The sequence below is a fragment of the Halyomorpha halys genome, unplaced genomic scaffold (assembly GCF_000696795.3).
Source record: "Halyomorpha halys isolate HHAL.00 unplaced genomic scaffold, Hhal_1.1 Scaffold817.1, whole genome shotgun sequence".
NCBI classification, from domain to species: Eukaryota; Metazoa; Arthropoda; class Insecta; order Hemiptera; family Pentatomidae; genus Halyomorpha; species Halyomorpha halys.
In genome coordinates, this window is record NW_027106657.1 from 121,293 (window position 1) to 146,780 (window position 25,488).

Sequence of the window (25,488 nt, forward strand, 5' to 3'; positions counted from 1 at the left end):
AGCTAATGCTAATAGTTCTTATTTTTATTTTGACTGTCATATATTTCTATAAATAAATTAAGGAACTTACTTTCAATAGGGCACATATTCTTTAAGCTTTGTATCAGAAGTAAATAAATAGATAGACAATGTTACTAAGGTACATTTTGTTTATACAATGTCTCTGTTTTGTTTTTACTTTAGTCTCCGAGACAATCCTCGACCACTCATTCCTGTCAGCGGAATGCTTCCTCAAACCCAACTGGTGCAGGCCTGCCTCCAAGCTATTATGCCACTTCAGACGGTGTCTTCCTTTCGGCAAATGATACATCAGCCTTCTTGGTAGGCAATCTTCTGGCATCCTTTCCACAAGGCCAAGCCATCTTGATGACACACCATAAGAAGGGGTTGGCTATTCATCTCCATTAACTCCAAATTTTTCCTGGATTGCCATTGTCCTAATTCTCTTTTTGGTCCATGTATCATTCGAAGGATCTTTCACACCTTAATATGCTTTTCATTTTTGGGTCAGGACCCACATTTCACTATCATATGTTACTAGAAGCCTTATAAGTATATTATAAACTTGGCTTTGCAGGGGAAATTTCAAAAACTGCTGGCTGCCAACCTTACTTTTGTTTTGTCTCTGATGTTATTTTTCAATGTATTAACTGACCCAAGCTTAGGTGAGGATTCCTTTTCCTTTCACTTCTGGAGGATTTTAAATATTCTGTCTTATCAGCATTTATAAAAAGACTGGAATTATAGGAAAGCACCAAGAATGAACATTCTATTCGTATGAGAACCTGTGCTTGCACAATCGTGTCTAATGTGACTGAACTTTATTCAAAAGGGCATATTTCCAAAATGCAATCTACTTTAAATTAGAATTTTCTCATATCTCCTAAAATGCATATATGGTGCCACTGTCTTCAAGTGCCTTAGTGATGACCCTATAGATCACACAAACGTCCCTCTTTGGCTCTCCTGTTATCTAATCATCTCTTCTATAAGCTTTCCCAATTGTTGTTCCACTTCTAAATGTTTCAATTTAAAGTAATACTTGAAATTTCAGTGGTTTGTCAACTACTGTTACTCCACTAGAAAATAGTAGAGGGTTACTTGTACCAATTTCGCAGAAAGAAAATGATGATGAATGATGTTCATGGAAAAGATGAATCTATGAAGTTGGGCTGCATGAACTTTTATGGCGTCTATGTTTGTGCATAGACAATCTAATCATCCAAAAAATATTTATCATACTGCAAATCTATTTAAGTTAAAAAAACTGACAATTTTTATGAGACATAGACCAAGAAAAAGTTCCGGTTTGCGAAAAAAAATTTCTCTTTAGTTTTTATTTCCAACTAACAAATGATTAATATTGAAAAAACTATTTGTTGTGAAGAAGTTCTTCTGAAGAAACTGCATGTACTCAGCATTCTGAATTGAATTTATTTGATAAATGCAAATTTTTTTTCCAGGTTATAACTGCTGGAAAGCCATTTCAATCAAACCAGATAACTTCCCATGTCTTGGGTAAACCAGTTTTAGGTACACAACAAGGTGAGTTATTTTTACTCATTTTAGATTTAGATTTTCTCTCATTGAATGTTAACTAATAAAAATTTCTGTAGCATCATTTCCCAGCTACGCAACCATCCCAACAACAACGAATCAAACACTCGTCATAGGCCAGCTAGGTGTGATCAGTTCACAACCGTCCATTTTACCTCATTCGCAACAGAAGCAACAAGATTTACAAAAGGTATTTCTTTTAATGCATACTTAGATTTGATGTATGTTTAATTACAAAATAATTTGTAGGAAAGTTTATTAAAATGAAAAGAGGTGTGTAAATGAGTTTACAGAATAACTTTAATATTAGTCTTATTAAATTTTCATTATTTTAGAAAAGTATTATTCTAATAGATTTTCCTTAACTCCTTAATATCTGGTTTCCAGTATATTGAACAAATATTTTAAATTTTTTCAAAAGCATAATTTAATTTTGTTACAATACTAAAATCCTATTTTCTGTCACCTAATTCTTGTAGATGTGCCATTAATTTTAATTCATTGAGTCTATAGTCTATATACTCTAGTCTCACTGATATTACATAAATTATTTATAAAAATGATTGATTGTAACTGAATATGAAAAAGATGGTCAGGGGTGAGGCTAAAAAGAAACAAAAAATAGAAAATAGTTTAAAACTATTTATTTAAGTTGAAAACTGTTTTTTGTTCCTCTTTGACCGCACTCCTCATATTTTAAAAATTAATTTTACTTTAGAAATCCTTTTAGATTTGTTATAAAGTTATGAGACATTCCCTTTAAAAAATTTAGAATAAATAAAAGAAACATAATATTATTTTTAAAATAATCTATACAGTATATTTTCATTTTTCTTTTTTTTTAAAATATTTTTAATCTGAATAATGTGATAATAATAATTTAATAAAAAAAAGAAAGGAGGTTGTGAATTATAAAGAAATCATAAAATGAAATATTTTCCATTGTTCAGTTAAAATAAAATTATAATAGATGTAAGGCTTTTTGGTGTACTAACAAAAGGAAGATATCTTTTAAAAAATGTAAAGTGCATTTATGAATTATGAAAGGTAGAAATTATTCTTTTTGTTTTAAATAAAAATTATATAAGTATTAAATTATTATAAGAATTTATTTTAATCAAATTTTTTTAAACAAATATAATATTGGTTTTTAAAATATATATGCTAAACAGAGTTAGTAGGTATCTCATATCTATTGAGGTTTTTCTTATTGAGAAAATATTTATTGGTTTTTTTCAGTCTTCGTATCATTTTTTTAGGTAATATTTTACCTTACAAAATATAATTTTTTTTTTGACTGCACAGAAAAATTCAGTTTCAAAAGTGTTAAATTAAGGCTATTGAAGACTATTGGTATATAAATGATTCTAATTTATTGTTGCAGTATGTAACAGCATGCCAAAACCGTGGTGTGACTGCTACCAGCAACGGAGTACAATTACCATGGCAGTTCAACCCGGCGCAGCTGCCTCAAGTCTGGGCGACCACTCCTCATCACCCACAGGTACTTCAAACAACTAATTTTATAGTTATAATTTAGTTATAATTTATAGTTAACTGTAACAGTTAATTATAGTTAACTAGAAATTCTATTTTATGAACTAATAAACTTCCACTATATAAGTTGTAGTCAACTATAAGAGTTAATTACAGCTATCTAACATTTCTATACGATTAACTAATAACCTTTCAATTTATTAGTTTTAGTTAACTTGTGAACATAATTATAAATATCAATTTTATATTTAATTTGAGTGATTTGTTTATTTTATTTTGGTCCTTTTCGTTTAAGTCGTCTATCTTCATTTTCAGGTGATCACTGCCCAAAATCCCATCTTCATCCGCGGCCCGCATCAAGAACAGCCAATGTTCATACAGAGCCCACCTCCCCAGCAGCAACAGCAGCAGCAACAAGTGTCTCGTGAGTCTATTTGCCTCTTCTTAACATTATCTTTAGAGTGTTTATGTCTATTTGAAAGAAATGCTGTCTGAGAGCGTATTATAACCGTATCGATCCACTTGAATATCAATCCTCCTCTCTACAAACATTCAATTTTTCTTCAGCTAACTTTTAATTTTTCTGGTATGGTTATTAATGGAAACTTATTGCTATTTTTGTAGAGAACGTTGCCATGTCTAAGGCTAATAACGACATGAAGGGTGGGTCTCCTCAGGTCCAGGTGTCTAGAACACTGTCCATCCTACCCTCGGTGGCAGCACCCATCAGGCCTGCCAGTGTCGCACCTGTCTCTGCGCAGATTGTTCAAAAACAACAGGTACCTAGTGCTAATATTATCAAAGAATTATATTAATCTGTATTCCTCTTCTGTTATCTTTTATTAAAACTATGTTATTTTATCATTATTTTTGTTTTTAGAAATTTATCATTCTTGTATTTTAATGAGTTTGCATTTTTCAGAATAAAATGAGGGCGAAAACAGTTTTTACAAAAGCGAGTGTTCCAATACAGAAACTTGATGCCCAGAATCAGACCAAACCTATTTCACCACAACATCCCAAGTGAGAATATTTCTATTACATTAATCTCAAATTGTTCGACTCAATAATATCATTTAACCTTCACATGAAAAATTCCAACACCTTAACTCGATATTATTCCTTTGTTATTGCCAAGCAGATTTTTATGAAGTAAAAATGTTTTCTGAGGAGTGCGGGTAGCCCCGGGGTAAGGCACGTGGTTACTAACTCCAAGGACCCAAGTTCGAATCATTGTTTTCTGAAAATTGTTTTCTGTTACACTGTAGCCATGATTCAACTCCTCTGGGTTCTTGGAGCCCTCCTGGTGTCCACCCAGCCTCTTAAATTGGGTAAAAATCCGGCGGTCGAACGTGATTCTGGGCAAATCACCTTCTTGCACAACCGTTGGTCTAGTGACCAAAGTATTGAACTCCTGACCTTTGATGGGTTGTAGCAGTCCAGATTTTTTTTTTTTTTAATTTTAAAAATGTTTTAAATAAAAAAAAGTTAGTAATCTTTCAATTATTTCTACTCATCATCATAACCTATCCATCTTTACTGCCTGGCAGTGTGAGATTCTTATACAGCCACTGTTTGGTTTTCAAATCAAATTTCCAGCTATTTCCATTCCTCGCCCCGTCTTGCTTTCCTTGGTTAGACTTTTAGCTGCTGGGCTTCATTACAGTCTCTACTGAATTCCTGGCCAAAAAACATCTATCTTTAGCTGCTTCAAAATTTTTCCTTTTTATTTCTTCCTTCTTCTTTCCAACCTTCATTTCTTATCCCAGCTATGCAGCTTAAGGTATGGTGACCTCACTTTCAAGATAAGATTTAAATATACGTAATATATTGGTCTTTTATTAAAACCCCCTTCCATGTACCCGCTTAAATTCGCACTAACTACCCCTAAAATTGTACAGTCCGCTCAATTCCAAACAGTCGCATTCATGCAGCCCTGACCTCAATAAGTCTTCTCTCTTCTCAATTGAAGTCCCTCTTATGGAAAGCTTCTTCAACAATCTACTCTCTAGTAATTCTTGTCCTATCTTTATGACCCTTCTTCCTTGGCCTCATAAGATTCTATGGTAAGGCAATTGTTTGGCATTCTTAGGAGATGGCCAATCAATCTTAGTTAGGATTCCTTCATTACAGTTAATATCGAGTTAACATCAAATCTGGTATAATGTAAACTGGTCAATGTAAAATAGATGAATAAAGTGTGTTGAGCCTAAATGGATCTAATTTATTGTAATAATAAAGGCTTAGCGAACATGAAGGTTCAATGGTGATACAGCCAATGGCTTCCTACATGTGCAGTGATACCCTTTCAAACCCAAACCTACTAAATCAGTCTTATGTAATCCTTCAACCTACGGTTCAGTGTTTATTAACACTTCAGGGGTTCGTTCATTACTAAGTCCCGCAATGTTACACGTCCATCTTATTCACCGTAATACCTGAATTATATTTACCGTGTGCAGTTCTCTCGATTCATCTTTGTGTAGCCTTCAATATTTTGCGGTTAACTCATCTTTTTTTAGCCTAAATATTTTACATAATACTTTTTCAAAAACCTAAAGGTGCTGTGCTTCTCTCCCCTTAGAGAAAGAGACCATATTTCACTCTAACTTTTAAGTTTCTGGGCTAAAGTCATGAGATATGCAATTTTGAAATTGAAAAATAATAAGTATTTCCCGTCATCAATTTTGTTTTTTCTAATTACCATAAAATCTAAACACTTCATCCTCTCTACCTGTTCAATTTTATTTCCTCCTATATCTATGTCACTGAAATTACTCCTGTTTCTACTGCTAACCAGATATTTCGTTTTATCCGTATTTATTTCTAGACTTCTTTATTAGATTTTATCAATGTAATTGTATTTCATTTTATAGTTTCCTTGTCCTCACCTAATAATACCAAACCATCAGTGTACCCATACACGGGTATTTTACCACCTAAAGTTCAACCATTTTTGGCATACACCACATTTAATAACATATCCTTGTGCAATTTATTATATTGGGAAATATTATTAGTAAAATTAAATTAAAATGTTTAATAATAATTTATCCTAGTGGAATTTATTATATTAGGAAATATTATTTATAAAATTAAACTAAAATGTTTAATAAAAATGAAATAATAATATACAACATTATTATATTATATAAAATATATATAATGACAACAGATGTAAATAAACTAGTAAAGCTACTGTGTAGAATAGGATAACATATTATCCTATAATGTAATAGTACTAATTAAAGTAAAAATGGTTTGGTAGCAGAAGAAAGAAATTATTTTAAAGAAGCCTTTTCCATGAAGTTATTATATCTTAGTATTTAGTCAAAATATGTTTAATTGTCTCTAAATGGACTTGCTTGGAAAAGTACAAATGTTTAGTTGAAAATTAGGTAATTGAATATGCAATGCTGTTGATTATGGATTACATCTTTGCTGTGAATTGATCTGGACAATAACATTACCGTTTCAGGATGATCATCACGAGCCAGGGTACACTCATGCCGCAGCAGATGGTCCAGCCTTCTGGTCAGGAGGCCAAAGTCCATCAGATCCAGGCAGCGCAGCAGGTCTTACAACCTAAACCTCCCCCTCTCATGAGTAACTACCTTATTCTAATTAATTTCTTTCAAGATAAAATTGTACAAAGTTCTAGCTATATTGAATCTATGTATTAAAAAATGTCTAGAAATGTTATATTTTATTCTTTGATGTTCAGGTATAACAGTACCTGCAGCTGCTCAGTCGCCAAAAGAACAGACCGCTACTATTGCAACAATCGAGCAGTCTACTCTCGCTTCAGAGAAGCCGGTTCTCGTGAGTATATCATTTAATGTGAGTTAATGTCTATTTTGAATTCTGATTTTAATTATAAAACCTTTTGGATTTGTGGGTATAACCATTTACTTTTCTCTTACTAAAATAGAAATTAGATTTATTCAGTCAAATTAACATTTAGTTTTCTATGATATTATTAATTAGACTTAATTGTTTTTTTTTTTTCTATTTTTTTATTATGCTTTCAAGCAGTACTATGATCAAATGTTTATAATTAAAACTGGCCTCACTGAGCTCATTCATTTATTTTTCTCCTTAACTGACCTGTGTCCTTTCTTTGCTGAGTAGGACCAGTCAGATTAATGAACAAGTACGGGATTTTAAAAATAATTACAGGCACATTATTTAATCCGGCACAATTGAGCATTTTTTTAAAAGTTGAATTCAACAGTACCTTAAGAGGCAAGTGCGGATCAAAATAAAAATATTATAAGTGATGTGAAAATATGGTTATAGCACTATGTTAGAAGTTGTACCTAATAATGCTTTAACACAATGGTTTGCAATGCATAAAGGTCTATGGACCACTGAGCCAGAAATTGAACCATATGTGATCCACTTCTGAATCATCAATCACTTGTCACAGTAATGTGTTCTCAGATCCTTCTGTGACCCATCCTAAGGCTCTTGCGGCCGACATGACTTTTCCCCACCAGTGGGGAACCACTTTAACAGTTGTATCCCATTAAGAAGGTATTGACTCAAAAGTATGCCAGTGGTCCAAAAACTGAGTGACTAAGAGGTTCTACAAAATCTTATATAACCCATAAGGTAGAATTGGATAAAAAATTAGGAGCCATAGCAGATAAAGCTTAAATTCCATGGAAACAGGCTTCTGGTACATTGCATACAATTACGAAATTCACTAAATCCAGGAAAAGTAATTACTCCAAGGACCTCATAAATTTGTTTATCATCTGTAATAAATCTTTAGAGAAGAGAGCAGTGTGTGCAAGAAGTGTGATATTGACGACTTTTTTAAACAATAATATTTGTACATATTCTTCTATTGTGCAGTGTTGTTTTTTTTTTATTTAAATGATAAATAAATATTCATTGTTTGGATTTAGTTTTTGACGTTTTTCTTCAAATTCGGAAATTAAAATAAAATACTGATGTAAATGTAATTTGTTGGATATTTATTGTGAGTAAATTATCTATACAGGTTGAGAATATTCGTAAAAAAAACATGTTTTGATCAACTGCATTTTTTCCTAGTGTGATTTATTTTGGATATTCTTGTTGAAATTATTGACTTTCTCGGAGTTATAGGGCCATATTAAGTTTAACTGAGCCCCTTGATCGAAGAACTTCTATTGCAATTTTTGTTGAATTGAAATAGGATATATAATAGATATTAAATTGTGTACATTGTTTTGTAATGATAGGTATAGATTTAATAAATTTATTAAGATTTTTTGTTTCTTGTTTGATATTTAGGAAGCGACTGCCATTCTACAGGAAGCAGCTGAAGCGATACCGGTTGTGATGGATACAGGTCTGTACTTAAGCAATTTCCTTTTTTTAATATATTAGTTGGATTGGTATTTATTCATGAATAAACCTTTTTCAGTAAATGGTCAATATTCTTAAAAATACGTTCGATATAATTACAGAGTAGGCATTCATGTAAATGAAATTATTTTTTTAAGATACTGAAGATCCCTTACTGAGAGGTCAATTAAAGAGAATGATTTTCAACTTATAATACTGAGCCATTTCCTCCCCCTACTATATTTAATGGATATATTTTTGTTTTTAAATTCTTTTAAAACTCAATGATTTTTATATACTCATTCATTTTTGTGATCCTCAATGTTGTTTGGTCAAAGAACATTTTCTTTACATGAAATACCAATATTTATCTTCTCACCATCTTCACTTAGATAAAAGTCAGTTCTCAACATAACAACAGTTTGAATTTATGAACAAACCAAAACAAAAATTTCTTATCAATCCCATGCTCTTGGTGTAAAACAAGATGTTACCAACAGTTTCAACTGCTAATATTCAATTTCTCATTGTATGTGGTTTTTTTTTTACTACCAGATTAAATTTGACTGTTTCAACTATAGTAAAGAACAAATAAATTTTATATCCACTCATAATATATTATACAACTAATTTTCCTCTGTATTTAGCAAACATATAAAATATTTTGAAAAAAAAGGAAGATGGTCTGGGTGCAGTTTAAATAACCCTGATAGAAAATAAACTATATTGTAGTTAGCTCACAAGAAGTAGTTTTTATACTATTAGAGTTATTCTGACTGCACTCTGGGCCATCTGCTTTTTATACATTACTTATGGTCAATCAACGATCTTAAGTGTCATAACATCAAAAATGTTAAATTTTTTGTCCAAGTTACAATCGAGGTGGAGATACTTACTGCATACAATATGTATTAATGTTTTGTTTTTTATTACATTTTGTTCCAAATTTTTTCCTGACAAAATTTTACCTGAAATTTATTTTTTATTTATTTAATTTTGATTATAAAATTGATAATGAGTTAATAGTTGACGGTGGATATATTATAAATGGGAAGAAGATGATTGGGGGTGCATTCAATGAAGTACACAAATAAGTAAAAACTTTATTTATTAATGCCAATATCTTGGCCAGAATTGCAAGTCTGACTTGATTTGTCTACAAAAAAGCTAATCTCAGGTCCTGACCACATCCCCAACCATCTTCTCATTTATTTAAAATTGATATTTCATTAATTACATTATATTTATATCCTCCTGAGCAAAGTCGGTAGTGATATGCTATACAATATTCTAGATAAAGTAGAGGTAGAAGAGGAACAGATTGTCGCGGCAGAAGAAAAGACTGGACCACCTAAAGCGATGGTAAAACCACAAGTCCTCACTCATGTCATCGAGGGATATGTTATCCAGGAATGTAAGTATTTAAATGAATTGACCAAACTAATTTGAATTATCACATTTTTTTTCTCATAACAATATCACGTTTTAACCATTTTGTCCACTGAACTTTTCTGTAAACATTATTAGATAATTCTTTAGATTTATTGTTTAGAATATTTTAAAGGATCTGTAATATCGTCAGCGGAATGCCTAAGTGGTTTTCTTCAAATTTTGCTATTTTGTCTTTATTGCATTTTAATGTGATTTTCTATTCTGTTTTTAATACTTAACTAAATATGGGACATCGCTAAACCAAAATTACAAAATGATCAATTGTCACATATCACAGAATAAAATTAACTGATATTTTAAATCAGTAACCCTAAATCTATTCTATTTTTCTGATACACCATTATGGTATTGTACCGACGATGTGTTAAGAAATACTTAGTTGAAGCTTAACATTGTCATTGTCTTTTATTACTATATTTATCTACATCTTTCTTCACATATACAATAGAACTTAGCTAATCTGATATCATATATCCCGACTTTTAATTGATATTATTGAAAAAGTTACTGTAGCATCTCAGGCACATACCCATCTTAAATATGTAATTTTATTTTAGTACGACTTTTGTCTTTGAGATAGGCTGTTCACATACATACACACACTCAAACAAACCATTTTGCAAGACTTGATTATTTGGAATTATGGTACCTAAAAACATCAAAAACTCGAATTCAAAATTTTTCACAATCCCAATATTTCTTCTTACTATTTATTCCATTTATAGAGGTAAGTGAAAAGTAAAAATTGGCACAAAGCATCTTTCGTTTGATGGTTGTGTAAAGATGATCTGAAGTCCATTGCGTTATATCTATGGTGGACCGATTTAGATGGTTTTTGTTTTGTTGAAAATTTAATTATCTTTCGAAAGATGAGGTATTATTTTCGTGGATATATACAGTTTTCTAGATGTTTGAAAAGTATATATTTTATGCATGATATCTTTCACATACAGTTATTAAATGTTGCCATGAACAAAGAATAGACATTGGTTATAATATCAAATGAAAAAAAAAAAAAAGAAAAGTGTTTTACAGAATAGGATCATTTGGCCTTGTGTGTGTGAGATTATAGGACATAAAAAGTTTTATTATTATATTTTTTACCATTTGGTTAAAAAGATCTGGGAAATTGAGGAGGTGTCTGAGGAATGGAAGGAGTCTCTTCTTATTCCTGTTCACAAAAAGGGGCCGACGACTGATTGTAATAACTATTGAGGAATCTCACTCCTTTCTATATGTTATAAACTATTTATGCTAATTTTAACTAGTCAAATCATGGAATACACTGAAGAAATTATCGGAGGCTACCAATGTGGTGTTTGACGAAATCGTTCAACTATTGATCAAATTAAGATACGAATCGGTAATCATTATTCTGAAAAATTCCATGTCTGGTTGGGTTAAACAAGGTGATTCTTTATCACCTATTTTATTTAATCTAGCACTAGAATACATCATTAAAAGTGTGGTGAATACCGAAAAGAGTTTAACTTTGGGTGTTAAAATATCAGTGCTTGGGTATACTGATGATTTGGTATTAGTGGGTGAGGACAAAGAAACTATAGAACTAAATACAACCAAGTTAATAAACTCCAGTAAGGAACTAGGGCTTGGTATAAATATGGATAAAACAAAGTACATGGTTAGCAGTAGAAACACAAGCGATTTCGGTGATGTAGATGTAGGAGGAAATACGTTTGAACAGGTAGACTGTTTAAATATTTAGGTTCTACAGTAACTAGAAAAAACGAAATTTATAAGGAAATAAAAGCTAGGTTGAAGGTCAGAAATTTTTGTTATTTTCTAATTTCAAAACTGCTTAGCTCACGCTTCTATTGAAAAACTTAAAAATTAGGATTTACAAAACTATTATCTTTCTCACTATTCTTTATGGATGCGAGACGGGGCCTCTTACACTAAGGGATGAACAGCGCCTTAAGGTTTTTGAAAATAAAGTATTAAGCTAAATATTCAGACCAAAAAAGGATGAATTAACAGGAGAATTTAGAAGATAACATAACGCTCAATTAAGGGACCTACACCTGGTAAACATAATTCAAGTTATAGCATTGCGGTGTGTAAGGTTGTAGGGCTCAGTAACAAGCAGATTCCTAAAATGTTAATAAACACTGAACCGATAGGTAAACATCCGAGGGGTAGACCTGAACACAGATGGGAGGATTGCGTTAAAGCTGATTTAGTAGAATTGGGATAGGATGTATGCAGAGAGCGTTTAGTGGTATCGGGATCGAACCTTTGGGTTTGTTAGGACTTTATTGTTATTATTATTATATTTTTTAATAAGTAATGTTTAGGAGTTGGATTAAAAAAAAATAAAAACTTGTTCTATAACTCATTAAATTAATTAATAATTATTTATGATTTATAAATAGTTTCTTTATTAATTAGAATTATTATAAATGTTTTTTTGCATTTGAATGCATTATATAAGTAAATGACATTAATTTATCCTTTTAAACATAATTTGGATGTTCCATGATTTTGAATTATGGAAATTATATTTTGTGATAATTCATTTTAACGGTCGTTAGTTGCTCCAGGTCATAGAGCAATGACCTTCTTCAATATATTTGATAGAAACAAAAGATTCTGTAGTGAATATACTTCAACTACAAAAGCTTATAGGATTGAAGTATTCATATATTAAAAAGAAATAATACCATAACTATTACCATCCTTCCCTCTACGCCACAACCCCTAATGAAGACCTGAAACTCAGGTCGAAACGTCGGCATAAAATAAATAAATATGGTTTTGTTTATTTATGTTGTTCTTTGCTGACCGCACCCCCGACAAACTTCTTCAAGCAAAAGAACTAATGTTTTTTTAAAAAATTGAAGAATTCATAATATTTAATTATGAATGTAAACTTGTATCCAACTTGTGAAAGTAAAAAAAAAACTTTCAGTTGTCAACTAAATAGTTAGCTACATAAAGCATTTGTGATACCTCAAACCAGGAAATAGCAGGATCATTTCCAGGTCAGATCTATGTTAGTTGTGTTGGGATTTCCCATTGAAAATATTGGGAAGCCATATTGAAAAGTTTTAAGTTCGAAGTAATGTGTTTCTATTAATTGGAATGACCTTGTGTATTATAAATAAACAATAATAGTATCCATGATTGTGACATTGATTTGGTAAAATTTAAAAATAAGTTTCCTGTATATGTGAAACGAAATGATTCAACTTAGAAGTAGAAGAATGAAGATGCGTAAAGAAATACAAGCAGCCAAATATTATGACTTATATTTATATCATATAATGCAATCATTTTAGATTTATGTTATTATATTTATTTTTTTTTTTTTATAATAGATCATATTTTTTTTTGAAAAGTGGAGTATGCATTTTTACTATTGAATAATTTTAGGAATCTATTAAAAGCAAAATGAAATATTTAAAAAAAAGTAAATAATATTAATTTTCATTTAGAATTAATGTAATTAATATTATGATTTGAAAATAAATTACTTATTTGTTTATTATTTTTTAATAAATAAAAATGACTGATATAATTTTTATTTTATTTAAAAATTTTATTAATTGTGCCGATGGGGTAAAGTAAAAATTATGAAAAGTTTGTTTAATTAATAAATTTAATTTAATTGATTCATTTTGATCCAAGTCAGTCAATTTAAAGGTGATTCAATGCAATCGATAGTAACTCCACATCTGGATATGAAAAATTAAATAATTATAGAAAAATAACGATTTTATGCAAAGATAAGAATTTTTTTTTTTAACCTGTTGCAATAAGACATTCTCAAACCTCCTCGCCTTAAAATAACCATAGGTTAAAATGTTTGCCTCTCACGCATTGTCATGGTAACAATTAAGGCCACATACTTGTACAAGCTTTTCATTATATGGTTACTTGTTCTACTACTAGTTACTTGCTCCATCCCTATTTGTTTTATTATAACACTATGAGGTCTATGAAGCCCTTCTTAAATAAAGGCCTGTCAAATCCAAAAATAATTTTATAATAGAGCAGATAGTTTCTGAAATTAGACTGTTCGAACAAACAAGTTCTTTAACTTTATATTATTGTATAGATTATAAATACACTATAATAGAAATATGTAGTGAGGAAGAAAAATTCATTTGTAAAACAATTATTTTTTTCATCTCTGGTAAGATTGATCTTTTAGACATTCAAACTTTCCCTCTAACTCTACCTTACTTATTTAACTATACCTTACTTTTTTCTGGTGGCAGAACCTGTTTGTTAGAAGTAGGAAAATGATGGAACCTCTACATTTTATACAAATAAAGCGATTCATCTTTTCAGAAAAAGCTGAGTAACCTAAATGTATATGTAAAATTTGAAGAAGATCTGAGATGATTAGGTTCAAAACTGTGTTAAGGTGAGGTAGAATGACTCATTCCTAAATTATTGTGTGGAACCCTGGTTGGGAACAATTGCTCTAAAATATCAAGATCAGATTAGTGAAGTTCTATTGTGCATTCATATCTGGATATTGAATAATATTCTTTGTGATATCCAGGGCTAGGGTTTTCATGTAATTAAAAATGTCAAATATGTACTTATTAAGTTTAGTACAAGAGCCGGGAAGAAAAAAAGGCAATTATCTCACCCCTGTTTTTGATTACTTTAATGAACACTAGGTATAATTACTAGTCAAAATTGATGAGTCTGCCAAGTATAGGTTGAGGGAATAAAAAAGGCGGCTGTTTCAAAACCTTAAAGAAACACTAATTTTTCATTCAGAGCTCTATATCTTATAAACTACCAACAACACTAGAAAATCTAAGAGAACATTATTTAAAGAAGAGTAAATTTTCTGAAATATTAACCTTAAAAGAGGTATTTATGTCTAATAGTCTCGAGATATAGCTAAGATTCACACATGTCTGCCAACACTCAAAATAAAGGAAATTTAACTTACTATAAAGTAATTTATGACACTTATCTTCGTGGGGTAGTAGTTTTTATGATATTCACATATGAATATGAATTTGGAAAATGAAACTTTGTCTGAACAACTATAAATTAATTTATTTTAGCAAATTTCATGCAAACTATTACTCCTACGAAGATAAACAACTAGCTTTAATTTGAGTGCAAATAGACATCTGTACATCAAACGGTTTTTGAGATTTTAATTTTTCAAAATAAATTTACTAACTACTGATCTTTCATTACGTCCCATACAACATTTTTATGAAATGTTGCTTTTTAAAAAGCTATATCTCGAAAACTATTAAACGTAAATAACTCTATTAGGGCTCATATTTTGGCAAATTTACTCTTCTTTAAATGACGTTCTCTTAGGTTTTCTTATGTTGTTCCTACTTTTTAAGATATAGAGCTCCAAATGAAAAAAAAATTTTTTTTCGCTTTGAAACAGCCACCATTTTTTATTCCCCCTACCTATACTTGGCAGACTCATCTATTTGGACTATTAATTATATATAATTTTCATTAAAGTAATCAAAAATTGGGGTGAGATAACTGCCTTTTTTCTCCTCTTGGGCTCTTGTATTAGTTGTTTTATACCTTCATACATACATTTCAAAAACCATCAGATCATTATTTGGGAAGTTAATTGCTTCATTAGCTAATCTGAGATTACAGATGACAACTCAAGCAATATTAATTTTTCAAACATAAAAAATTGTCTTATCACACCATATTACCTCCTGTAAAAAATCTTCAATTGAGGCTTATTGTTGTGATTATTGTTATTCTAGCCTTTGATTAAAGATGAAACTTGGATTATTTGTCCAAATATTGATTGTTAGTGATATTTGAAGTCTCTGAAGTTGCAAATTACCTGTTGTTCTATGCTAGTTAAAATGATTAAGTTAGAATGATCTGAGGTTAACGTTATATATTAGAGGTGACATTGATAACATTACTGATATTAATATCAATTACCTCTTTATTTAAAGATAATTTGTATTGATGAGGTGCCATACAATCAATCTTATTCTATTAATGATTAAGTTAGAATGATCTGAGGTTAACGTTATATATTAGAGGTGACATTGATAACATTACTGATACTAATATCAATTACCTCTTTATTTAAAGATAATTCGTATTGATGAGGTGCCATACAATCAATCTTATTCTATTAATGATAAGGCTAAGAATGAAAAATATATAATTAAAGGAATAGTTTCATTTCATTGTGAAGATGATCTAAAATGTTTTCAATGAATTTGTTTGAATACAATATTCGACTAAGGGGCTTTCAGATATTAAAGGAAAACAGAATCTGCTGCCAAATGGAAATCATAACTAACTTTATCATAATTTCTTAATACAGTGTCCTTTTCGGAAGCAAAATAAAATTATTAACATAAATTCTATCACCTGTTGATTCTGGCAGATAAAAAACTCACAAATATAAATACAGTAGAACCCCACTAATCGGTTCTAGTTAAAATTGAGACTTTGCTGGTTTTTGGAGTGTATTAAAGAAAAAAAAATCAAATATTAATTTAACTCATGTTAAAACACAATACATTGATTAATCTTTATCAATATATGTTGAAGTTAAATAAATTAGACCAATTTATAATTTTAAATTTTTTTTTAGATATATGGTTTAATTTAAGTGTACAGAATATCAATCAGTTGGTAAAAGTAGTCACAAAGTGAGTTATTTATAATTTTTTTTTTAAATTAACTAAATTTTTCTCAAACATTTTAATTTTCTCACTACTAAAAGTTATACCTACAAAGATTTAAAATAATTAAAGAGAAAAACATCATACACTAACCAATTAATAGTTTCTTACTTGATTATAGAGGGCAACCTTCTATTTTGATTTAATCACAGAGCAAAATCGCCCAACTTCATTATATTATAAATTATAACCTTCAACTTTTAAACTTCTAACTAGATTTTATTATAGATCAAAACCTTGAAACTTAAATCTTTCTGAGTTAATGCATCACTTTTATACTTCTTTTCATTTTTATTTTACTGTACTACTAAATATAATCCCTTTTTATAATTTATCAATATATTATGATATTCAGGATTCTACTGTATGAAGTTAAAAAAAAAATAATAATAATAAAAATGGAAAGTATCTTCTATAGAAGATATAATGAACAACAACAAAGAAAAAAATATGGTTTAACTTATACTGTTTGTAATGTATATTTATACAAATATAATTATGAGATTATCATATCAATACATACATGTTTACCACTGCTTCAATCAGTGATGATTAACTCAAATTTATCAGTAAGTACAATTAGTAATGGTATCTTACTGCAAAACTTTAAACTACCCTTAGCTTTTATATTAATATTAGTGGCTGTTAAGATTGATTTTTTACAGAGTAATAGTTTTCTTCTTAATTCTCATGTAGAAGTTCTGATTTTATTATTATTATATTGTTCAGCTGTTTATCTTTCAGCACAATTTATATTAAGTGTGTTTTATGTTCAAGCAGCTTCTGAGCCATTCCCCATCAATAGGAACCAAGTTGTGGCACCAGACCTTACTGCCCATGTTCGCCCTGCAATGGATACTTCAGAAGAACCTTCAAGTAAGTTTCTTTCATACATCCTTTTGTCTTAAACAAAAATAAAAAAATGGTCTATAAATATCTGACTAGAGAATGCAGTTCTCCCAAAATTGTAATTATCTCTGATAAAGCTATGTAATATTAAATTGCTCTGAATTTGTAATTAGTTACAGTTCCACACTCTAGTTCAACAAATTTCTGTAAAGAAATACCCATCCGATACCCATGAATGGAATAGGATACGTGTAATTAATGTTTTTTTCAAAATTAACTTTCCCCCTGTCATATGGATGTTACAAATCAACATTTTTAATAAAAATTCAACCTGTATACACGAGACGCTACAATAATAATTGTGAAATAATAACTTTCCAAAAGTGGATGTACTGACTTTTGATGGGGAACTTCTTAGTTGAATAAAGTGAAACTTTTTGAGTAATTATTTACTTTCACACCTCCAAAAAAATATGGAATAATTACTTCTTGGCTAGAAACCTAGAACCTTTTAAAAATGAACTACTCGCCCATTCAACAGGGAATTTTTCCCTCTAGGGGGAAATTTAAGAGGAGAATGGATATAATACTTGAATTGAATCTAAGAACATAATTCTAAAGGAGCAAGAATAAGTTCTTATTTGAAAACAATTTAAAGAAGACTAAAGGAAACAGTCTAATCAAGTCGACCCAATAAATTCAGGAGAATCTTCAGATTTATATCCAAAGAATAGATCAAGGAGTAAATGGTCAAACCTCACAATTATACCCATGGGAAAATTAGAACATTAATAGATGTAGAAATACATGTATTTTTAATGTAGAGATTCAGTAAACTTAATCAATTAAGAAATTTTATATCCCTCTCCTCAGATTATGAGTAATGCGTTTATAAGTTATTTTTGAAAAATGAATTAAAACATTAAAACGTGTATTACCTATTAAGTAAATATAAAATAAATGCCTAATTTACTGAGTTTTCGGTTAGAATCCAATGATGCTATAAATATATAGTATCTAATATTTTGATTTTGTAATATCTGTAATATTTTGATTTTGTAGTATGTATTCTAATATTAAATATCTAATACTGAAGGTAGTCAGACAAAAGAGTTTCATAGTCATAAAAAGTACAAGGGTCTTTGAGTAATATTGGTAGGAACTGTTGCCAAAAAATGTTGTGTATAATAACGTAAACTTAAACTAAGGCGGCAAAGAGAAACTAAAGAAGTAAGTGTGAAGGGAAAGACATTTTCTCTCATGAAAGGAGCTTAATATTATAACCTAACCTATGTACTTATTGACTTACAGTCTGGTCATGAAATGCTGCCTTTTTTTGAGGAACGATAGTAAATATTTACTTTTTTTTTAAATTTGATTCAATTCAATGTTTTGGCTGATTGAAATTGAAATTTTCCTCAGTTGCCTAAGAGAGCAAATTTGACTGTACATCTTCCTAAATCAGCTTGAAACCTTTATTTATCATTTATACTTTGACGAAATTCAATTGTTTTGAATTTTTTTTTCAACCTACTTTATTTTTTATATACCTACTTTGTTGTTAATTTGAGTTCCCGTACATTTTTTTGAAAAAAAATATATATTTAAACCTATTAAATTTAAGTAGTTCTTACTTGAGAATGAATTTGAATATGCAGTGATCAACTTGAAACCTTACCCTTATATACTTAGACCAAATTCAAATGTTTCTGCTTGTTTTTTTATTTGTTTCCGCTCAAAAGATAAAACAAATTATATCTTTGTTTGGTTTAAAGGAAATATAAAAGTATCTTGATTATGTTTAAACAATTATAAATTTATTATCTTATATTCAAATTCAAATTGACCTTGTAGAGTCTGATTTGTGATATTTGGTGTATTTTGACGTCCTACAGATACAATACCAATTTGAAGTTTGTCACATGTGTGTTATGAAAGATTTTCTTGATTTTTGGATTGTAGTCCAAACTGCCCTTGCACTTTATATATTATACATGATGAAATAATAAAGAGTTTATTTTCCAGGTCATTACACCAAAAAAACACATATTTTAGCCAAACTTTTGTTATAGAACTGTGTTATTGATACTTTAATAAACTATGTAATTAAAAAAAAAAAACAGTTTTGGTAATTTTTAATTTGAACCATATTAATATTTAGTATACAATTATTGGTATAGTACACTTGGTATTAACGGTAGCATTATTTTTTTTAGAACATATTCTATGACAGTATGGTCCTGAATTTTCATTCATGTTTCCTTTTTATAAAATATGTTTAAACTGTTGTTATATTGTGTAATAAAGTAACAATAATAATAATATGTATTATATAAACATATAATTATATATACATAATTTTTGATAAAGTTTTCACCCTTTTTTTTTTTTTTTCAATTTTAGTGAAGAAATTAAAGGAAAAAGATGAAAGTGATGGCAAAAAGGCCAAATGTGAAATGTGTGGAATAATCGATCTCCGAGAGAAATTCAGGAAAGGAAAGAAATATTGTTCTGCACAGTGTGTCAAGAGGTAAGTAATTGTCAACATAAATAAGGCTGTTAGAAGATGAATTATATTGGCATAGGACTGATTAAGTGTAACTTACTAAATTATAATGTGTTTAGTAAATAAATCATTATGTCTGTTATCAGTCTCTAAAGTTTTATTTCAAGTCATCAACTTATTGCCAAACAACACTATCTATATAAATACATATCTGTTTGACATTAAGATGGACAGAGTTAGTCTAAGTAAAGTATAATTGTGAAGATTGGCAGTATTGTATTTCTTAAATGTACTGTAATTTCAATTATAATGGGAAGTTAAAATAAAGTTTTTAAAATATTTGAATATGTTCAACATTGCCACAATTCGACGAACTTTGGTAAAACACGCCCTGCCATCTTCTTTGTTTTGAATAACCATCTTTCCACTCCATATTTGACTGAACAAAATTGGATAGCTTTCATTTTGGTTTAACAAGGCAAATGAACAATATTGAAAGATAAATAAAATAAAAACATATTAAAAACAATTTATACATAAAAATAAACTATTTGCACAAAAAGAGGATATAACAGTATGTAAAAATGATTGACCTTAACTGAATATAAAGGAAATGGTTGGAGGTGCGGTCAAAAAGTTGGGGGTTTCAACTATTTATTTGCTGACGTTTCGCCCCACTTTGAAGGACTTCATCAGGGCTAAAAAAAGGTACAAGACAACTAAAAATATGTTGACAATGTAAGATAATAAGAAATGATAAACCGGAGATATGATTTTTATGTGTTATTACTTCTCCTATTCATTGTAAATCTAATCCTCAATGTTATTTCTTTTTTATGTTTACTTTTTGTACTTCTTAGTTTTATTTCTTCTTGTTCATTTTTATATAATTTTTCACTTATATTTGCATCATTTTTAACCTCATCTGAGTTTACTTTATTCCCATCTTAATCTCTTACATTGTCGCCATATTTTAAGTTGTTTTGTATCTTTTTTTGGGGTGTAAATTCGGAAAATAGATAGTTGAAAACTCAATTTTTTTCCCCACTTTTTACCGCATCTGCGACCAAATCCTTCAAGCAACTACATTTTGAGTTTTAGCAAGGAATGTATATGCTAAAAAATTATTCTTGAACTTAAAATTATAAGAAATGAAGAGAAACTGATTTAACTTGACTATGGTTGTAAAATATAATGTTCAATTGCTTTGATATACTTGCTTAATATTCCATTGATGTCATGGATAAAACTTTAGACTCAAGGCTGTTATTTTTTAAAAGAACATTCTTTTTACACATTACTGTAACTTTAGGTCAATCTCTTTATTTATCCTTGAATTAATATGATAAATGTTTCTCATCAGAGCTAACCAGGCTAACAAAAAGTCTAAAACGGAGGAAGTCAAAGCTGCTAAGGATGAAGAAAATGAGAAGAAAGACTGGGTAAGAATTGAATTTATTTTAATATATATTCTTAGTTTCATTGTTTTGTAATCTAATAATTTTTATGAATTTATTTTTCAGGATACGAACACAGATACAAACGATTCGTCCAATTCAGCACCAGAGAACAACGATGCTCGTTCCTCGAACGTCTCCGGAGATCCTACGAACTGGGGGGTATGTTTTTATTTAAGAGTTTAATTATTCTAATATTATAAACTATAATTGTGGAGATATAATTGATATTATGATTATGGCACATTCTCTTGATCTGGAATTCAGGATTTGCCACCTGGATGAAGGCCTGTAACTTTGCATCTCCAACCAACTTCTTGTTCAATTATTGAGGACTGATCAAATGTTACGCTTCTTAGTGGGTTACTTTCACCAGATTTAGGACTTTTTTTATCTAATACTCTGCATTTTTTACACACTTAAGGGTTAAAAAAATTCTAAAATTGATATTTGGCTCCCTTAGAGTATAAGTGAAAGTAGAATTGCTAGTATTCAAAGTTTATGGGCAAGTAGGAAGGTTAAAATCTAAAATTCAATATTGGCACCTTATAATGAATAGCTGGTGAAAATTAAGGCAGTCCTCTAAGAAAAAATATAAAAGAGTAGAATATAGAATTTTGTTTGAACATTTTATGAAAAAGATTGATATTTTCAAAAGATCACATTCAATATTAAAAAAAAACTTTTACTTTTTTTGTTATTATTCTATTAAAAAGATTTTACAAGTAATTTTTCGTTTTTTTGCCCATTTTCAGATTGATTATTAAATCCTATCAGGATAGTTTATAAAAATATTTCTTATATACAACTTAGAGCTGTATTTGTTAACATTTTAAATATTTTTTTTTTTTATATGATTTCAAGTCTAATTTTCTTGTGGTGTATTTATAAAATATAATAAATTGTTGGATATTGAAGTTCAAAATGAACCAACTCTCAAATTTGCAAAATATAAGTTAAGGCTATATTAAGTATCACTCAATGCTCACTTAAAAAGATCTATCCCTCTTCGTGCATCCTTATACTCTCTATGAACTGATTTCAAAAATATTGAATCCTGTAAGTTTGTAATGCCTCAATATAAAGTTTATTTTTCTCAGTTCTGTTGGTTCCTTCCAAACTTAGTGGAGTCCATTTTGATTTTCTGTTATTAATTTATAATTAACAATTTACTCCTTGAATTAAATTATGATGTCAGTAGGAAAACAATTTTTATTTATTGAAATTTAGGAAGTTGTTTCAAACACTTCAAAACAACCCTATGGTGGTACTTCAAACATTAATTTAAATTAAAAGGTCCCGTGGCCATCTTTTGAGAGGCCTCGGAGGATTATCAGGGATTGTTGAGGATGAGAGATTAAGAATTAATGGGTTAGGAAGGGTGAAGAGTTTGGAATGAAAGGACGCATATCTATTTCAGGCCAAATCTGCAACGGAAGGGATGTTGAAGTCTTTATTTGTGACATAATAAGGAGCATAAAGAACTTTATGGAGGATTTTGGATTGGATACGGGAGAATTTTGATGGTTTGGTAGAGCTCCAGAGCTCAATTCTGTATATCCAAATTATCATCATTATCATAGTATATAATGTATTTTGTAGTGAATGGGAAGTTTAGAGTGCTTGTCAAGTAGGTGTGTAGCGATCAAAATCTACGAGCGGAAGGATTCCAAGTAAGTCTCTTGCCGGGATGGAGTCATAAGTAGCGGATCTGCTCAACAGGTGTTAGTGGGATATGATCATGAGTAGGCTGATTATGAAGAAAACAATTTAAAATGTTATCAAATACAGGCAAGAAATATTATTATAGACCATGGTGATTGCTTTTAATGATTTAAAAATAGCCAAAAGACTGAAACATAAATAGTGTAACGTTTCAGTCAAATATTAAAAAAATTTGTAAAATGTTTTCATTAATTAATTTAATGTGGATTTTGACCTGATTGTACATTTTTCCTTAATAACCTATTAGATAAATATTTTAAGTTTATTTGTAAGGAATGATTAATCTTTACTATTGTTAATAATTTGCAGGTTGACGAAGTGTGCGAGTTCATCAAGAACCTACCTGGCTGCAGAGAGTATGTTGAGGACTTTGCTTCTCAAGAGATCGACGGGCAAGCTCTACTGCTTCTGAAGGAGGATCACCTCATGTCGGCCATGTCAATGAAGTTAGGACCAGCACTGAAGATCTGTGCAAGGATCGACGCCATGCGTACAAAGCACGACTCTCAGCACCCTTAGGATCAACGTGATGGGGCCCCACCAATTATGACATACACATTTTATTAATTTATTCTATTATTGACTTATGTGTTGTGTATAGCTTGATTGAGTTGTAACATCGGGAATAGGTAGTCGTATTAATGCGATTTAAAGAGCTGTTTGAGTAGATTGTTTATGATTTTTCTCAAATATTTCAGATATGGTTGTATTGACACTCAGTTTTGTTACTAATTACTTTATGAAATACTTCTTCAGTGCTTTAATAGTTACCGAACTTTAGTTCTAAGTCGTCTCAACTTGATAAGTAAACTTTATCAATTATTTATTGTATCTGCTATTAATTTCTAGAAATCAACTATGATCAATTAAAACTTGGTGACATCAATGAGACAAGGCACTGTAGAGCATTTCAATATACACACCAAAACGATATAAAGTCCATTATGAAGTATTCAAATTTTATTTGGATTTAACATTGTTATCATATATTAGCATTTGTTGAGCTAGTTTTTGGCATTTATTTCAAATCTCTAAATTTTTTTCTAAAACAGACTCAGTGTTAATATTACGAAAAATATTTCTTATTAAATTTATTTAATAATATTTATAAAGTATTTATATACATTTGTATAGATGATAAATGCAGGTGGCATTGAACTCCGTCTGCATTGAACCTTGTAAATAGTGCTCTGTATCAGAGAGAGATTTGTTTTAAGCTGTTTATTTTTCGTCTTTTTACATAAAATTGTTTTTAATGACGGTTTTATAGAGTTTTTAAAGCAAGGTTTAAAAAACTGAGTTCTTAATTAATTTATGATATGAATTATTTCTTAAAACTTTAAATGTACATCAATGTTGGAGCTATTGATTCTTTATAATAAATATCGTGCTGATTATTTACTTTTGATTCATCAAGCATTAACTAATAACTCCAACAAATTATGAATTCACAAGTTATGAATCATATCTAGTATAAGTTTAATAATAATAAACTTGGAAATTCTAAAAAATAACTATTTTCCAATGTGACTCATTTACAATGGAAACACTTTGAAATATCTTTACATATGAGTTACCTGAATTCAAAAAGAGAAAAGTTTGTTTTCTCTATATTTGCCGTATATCTATTTTGTCTGATTTTTTTTGTCCTTTTTTTTTTTTTTTCATTAAATACTTTTTGATTTACAGATCAATGTATATGTTTTTTTACTTTAAATTTATTCACTCGTGATATTTGAAAAAAAGATATTTTATTCTCTCTGTATTTGTCTCATTACTCTCTAAACTTATGCTTTTATGACAAAGTGTTGTCATTAAAATTTCAAGCCAAAATTATTTCTCCAATTTTAATTAATAATCAAAATGTGCTTTACAGCTTATTTTTCATCCTCAAAAACAAAAGTTTTAATTGTACATACTGATGCACTCGAACTTCCTAAGTAGATAAGGTTATAAAAGGGTTTCAAGATGGCTGTACCCATCTCATATTCATCCTTATTTGAGATTATCCGAGCTGATAATTATTTTTCTTATCCTTACTTAAGAATATCCTAAATTGAAAATTTAAAAACGGATAAGTATAAACGTCATCTTCGATAATTATTGTCAAGAGTTTATGATTAAACTGTAGTGTATTGGTATCTGTACATTTTTATTAAAACCTATACAGAAAATTTAAAAAGTTAACAATCTTCACTCTGTTTAGAAGAGCTATTTCCTTGATGAACTTGGTACTTTATGTTGTCCTTGGTTCTTGTTACTATAAAAGCTGGAAAAATTGAAAAGGAATTTTTACCTTCCTATTTTACTTAATAGTGGGGCAGGAAGACTCGACTTTTTTTTTATGCACTACAAGTGTTATTATCCACTTATGCCTTTACCTGAAGTGTAGGTAGATATTTCGAACAAAAGTATTACAGAAATT

General features: G+C 29.5%; 1 protein-coding gene across 4 annotated transcripts in view; it reads left to right on the forward strand.

Annotated features, from left to right (window-relative positions):
* The window catches only part of LOC106686429 (polyhomeotic-like protein 2), a 73,299-nt gene extending 49,653 nt beyond the window's left edge, over positions 1–23,646 (forward strand). For 2 of the 4 annotated variants that reach the window (XM_014429738.2, XM_014429739.3), the window contains exons 7-21: positions 1,464–1,545; positions 1,617–1,747; positions 2,942–3,061; positions 3,370–3,478; positions 3,679–3,833; positions 3,977–4,077; positions 6,533–6,660; positions 6,779–6,894; positions 8,338–8,395; positions 9,686–9,805; positions 17,304–17,402; positions 19,779–19,905; positions 21,245–21,323; positions 21,405–21,500; positions 23,373–23,646. In XM_014429738.2, the coding sequence (XP_014285224.1) occupies positions 1,464–1,545; positions 1,617–1,747; positions 2,942–3,061; positions 3,370–3,478; positions 3,679–3,833; positions 3,977–4,077; positions 6,533–6,660; positions 6,779–6,894; positions 8,338–8,395; positions 9,686–9,805; positions 17,304–17,402; positions 19,779–19,905; positions 21,245–21,323; positions 21,405–21,500; positions 23,373–23,582 (1,731 nt within the window). In that variant the 3' untranslated portion in view covers positions 23,583–23,646. The remainder of the gene's footprint in view (positions 1–1,463; positions 1,546–1,616; positions 1,748–2,941; positions 3,062–3,369; positions 3,479–3,678; positions 3,834–3,976; positions 4,078–6,532; positions 6,661–6,778; positions 6,895–8,337; positions 8,396–9,685; positions 9,806–17,303; positions 17,403–19,778; positions 19,906–21,244; positions 21,324–21,404; positions 21,501–23,372) is intronic. The other 2 variants (XM_014429740.2, XM_014429741.2) reach the window with 2 other exon arrangements.
* The last annotated feature ends 1,842 nt before the right edge of the window (positions 23,647–25,488 follow it).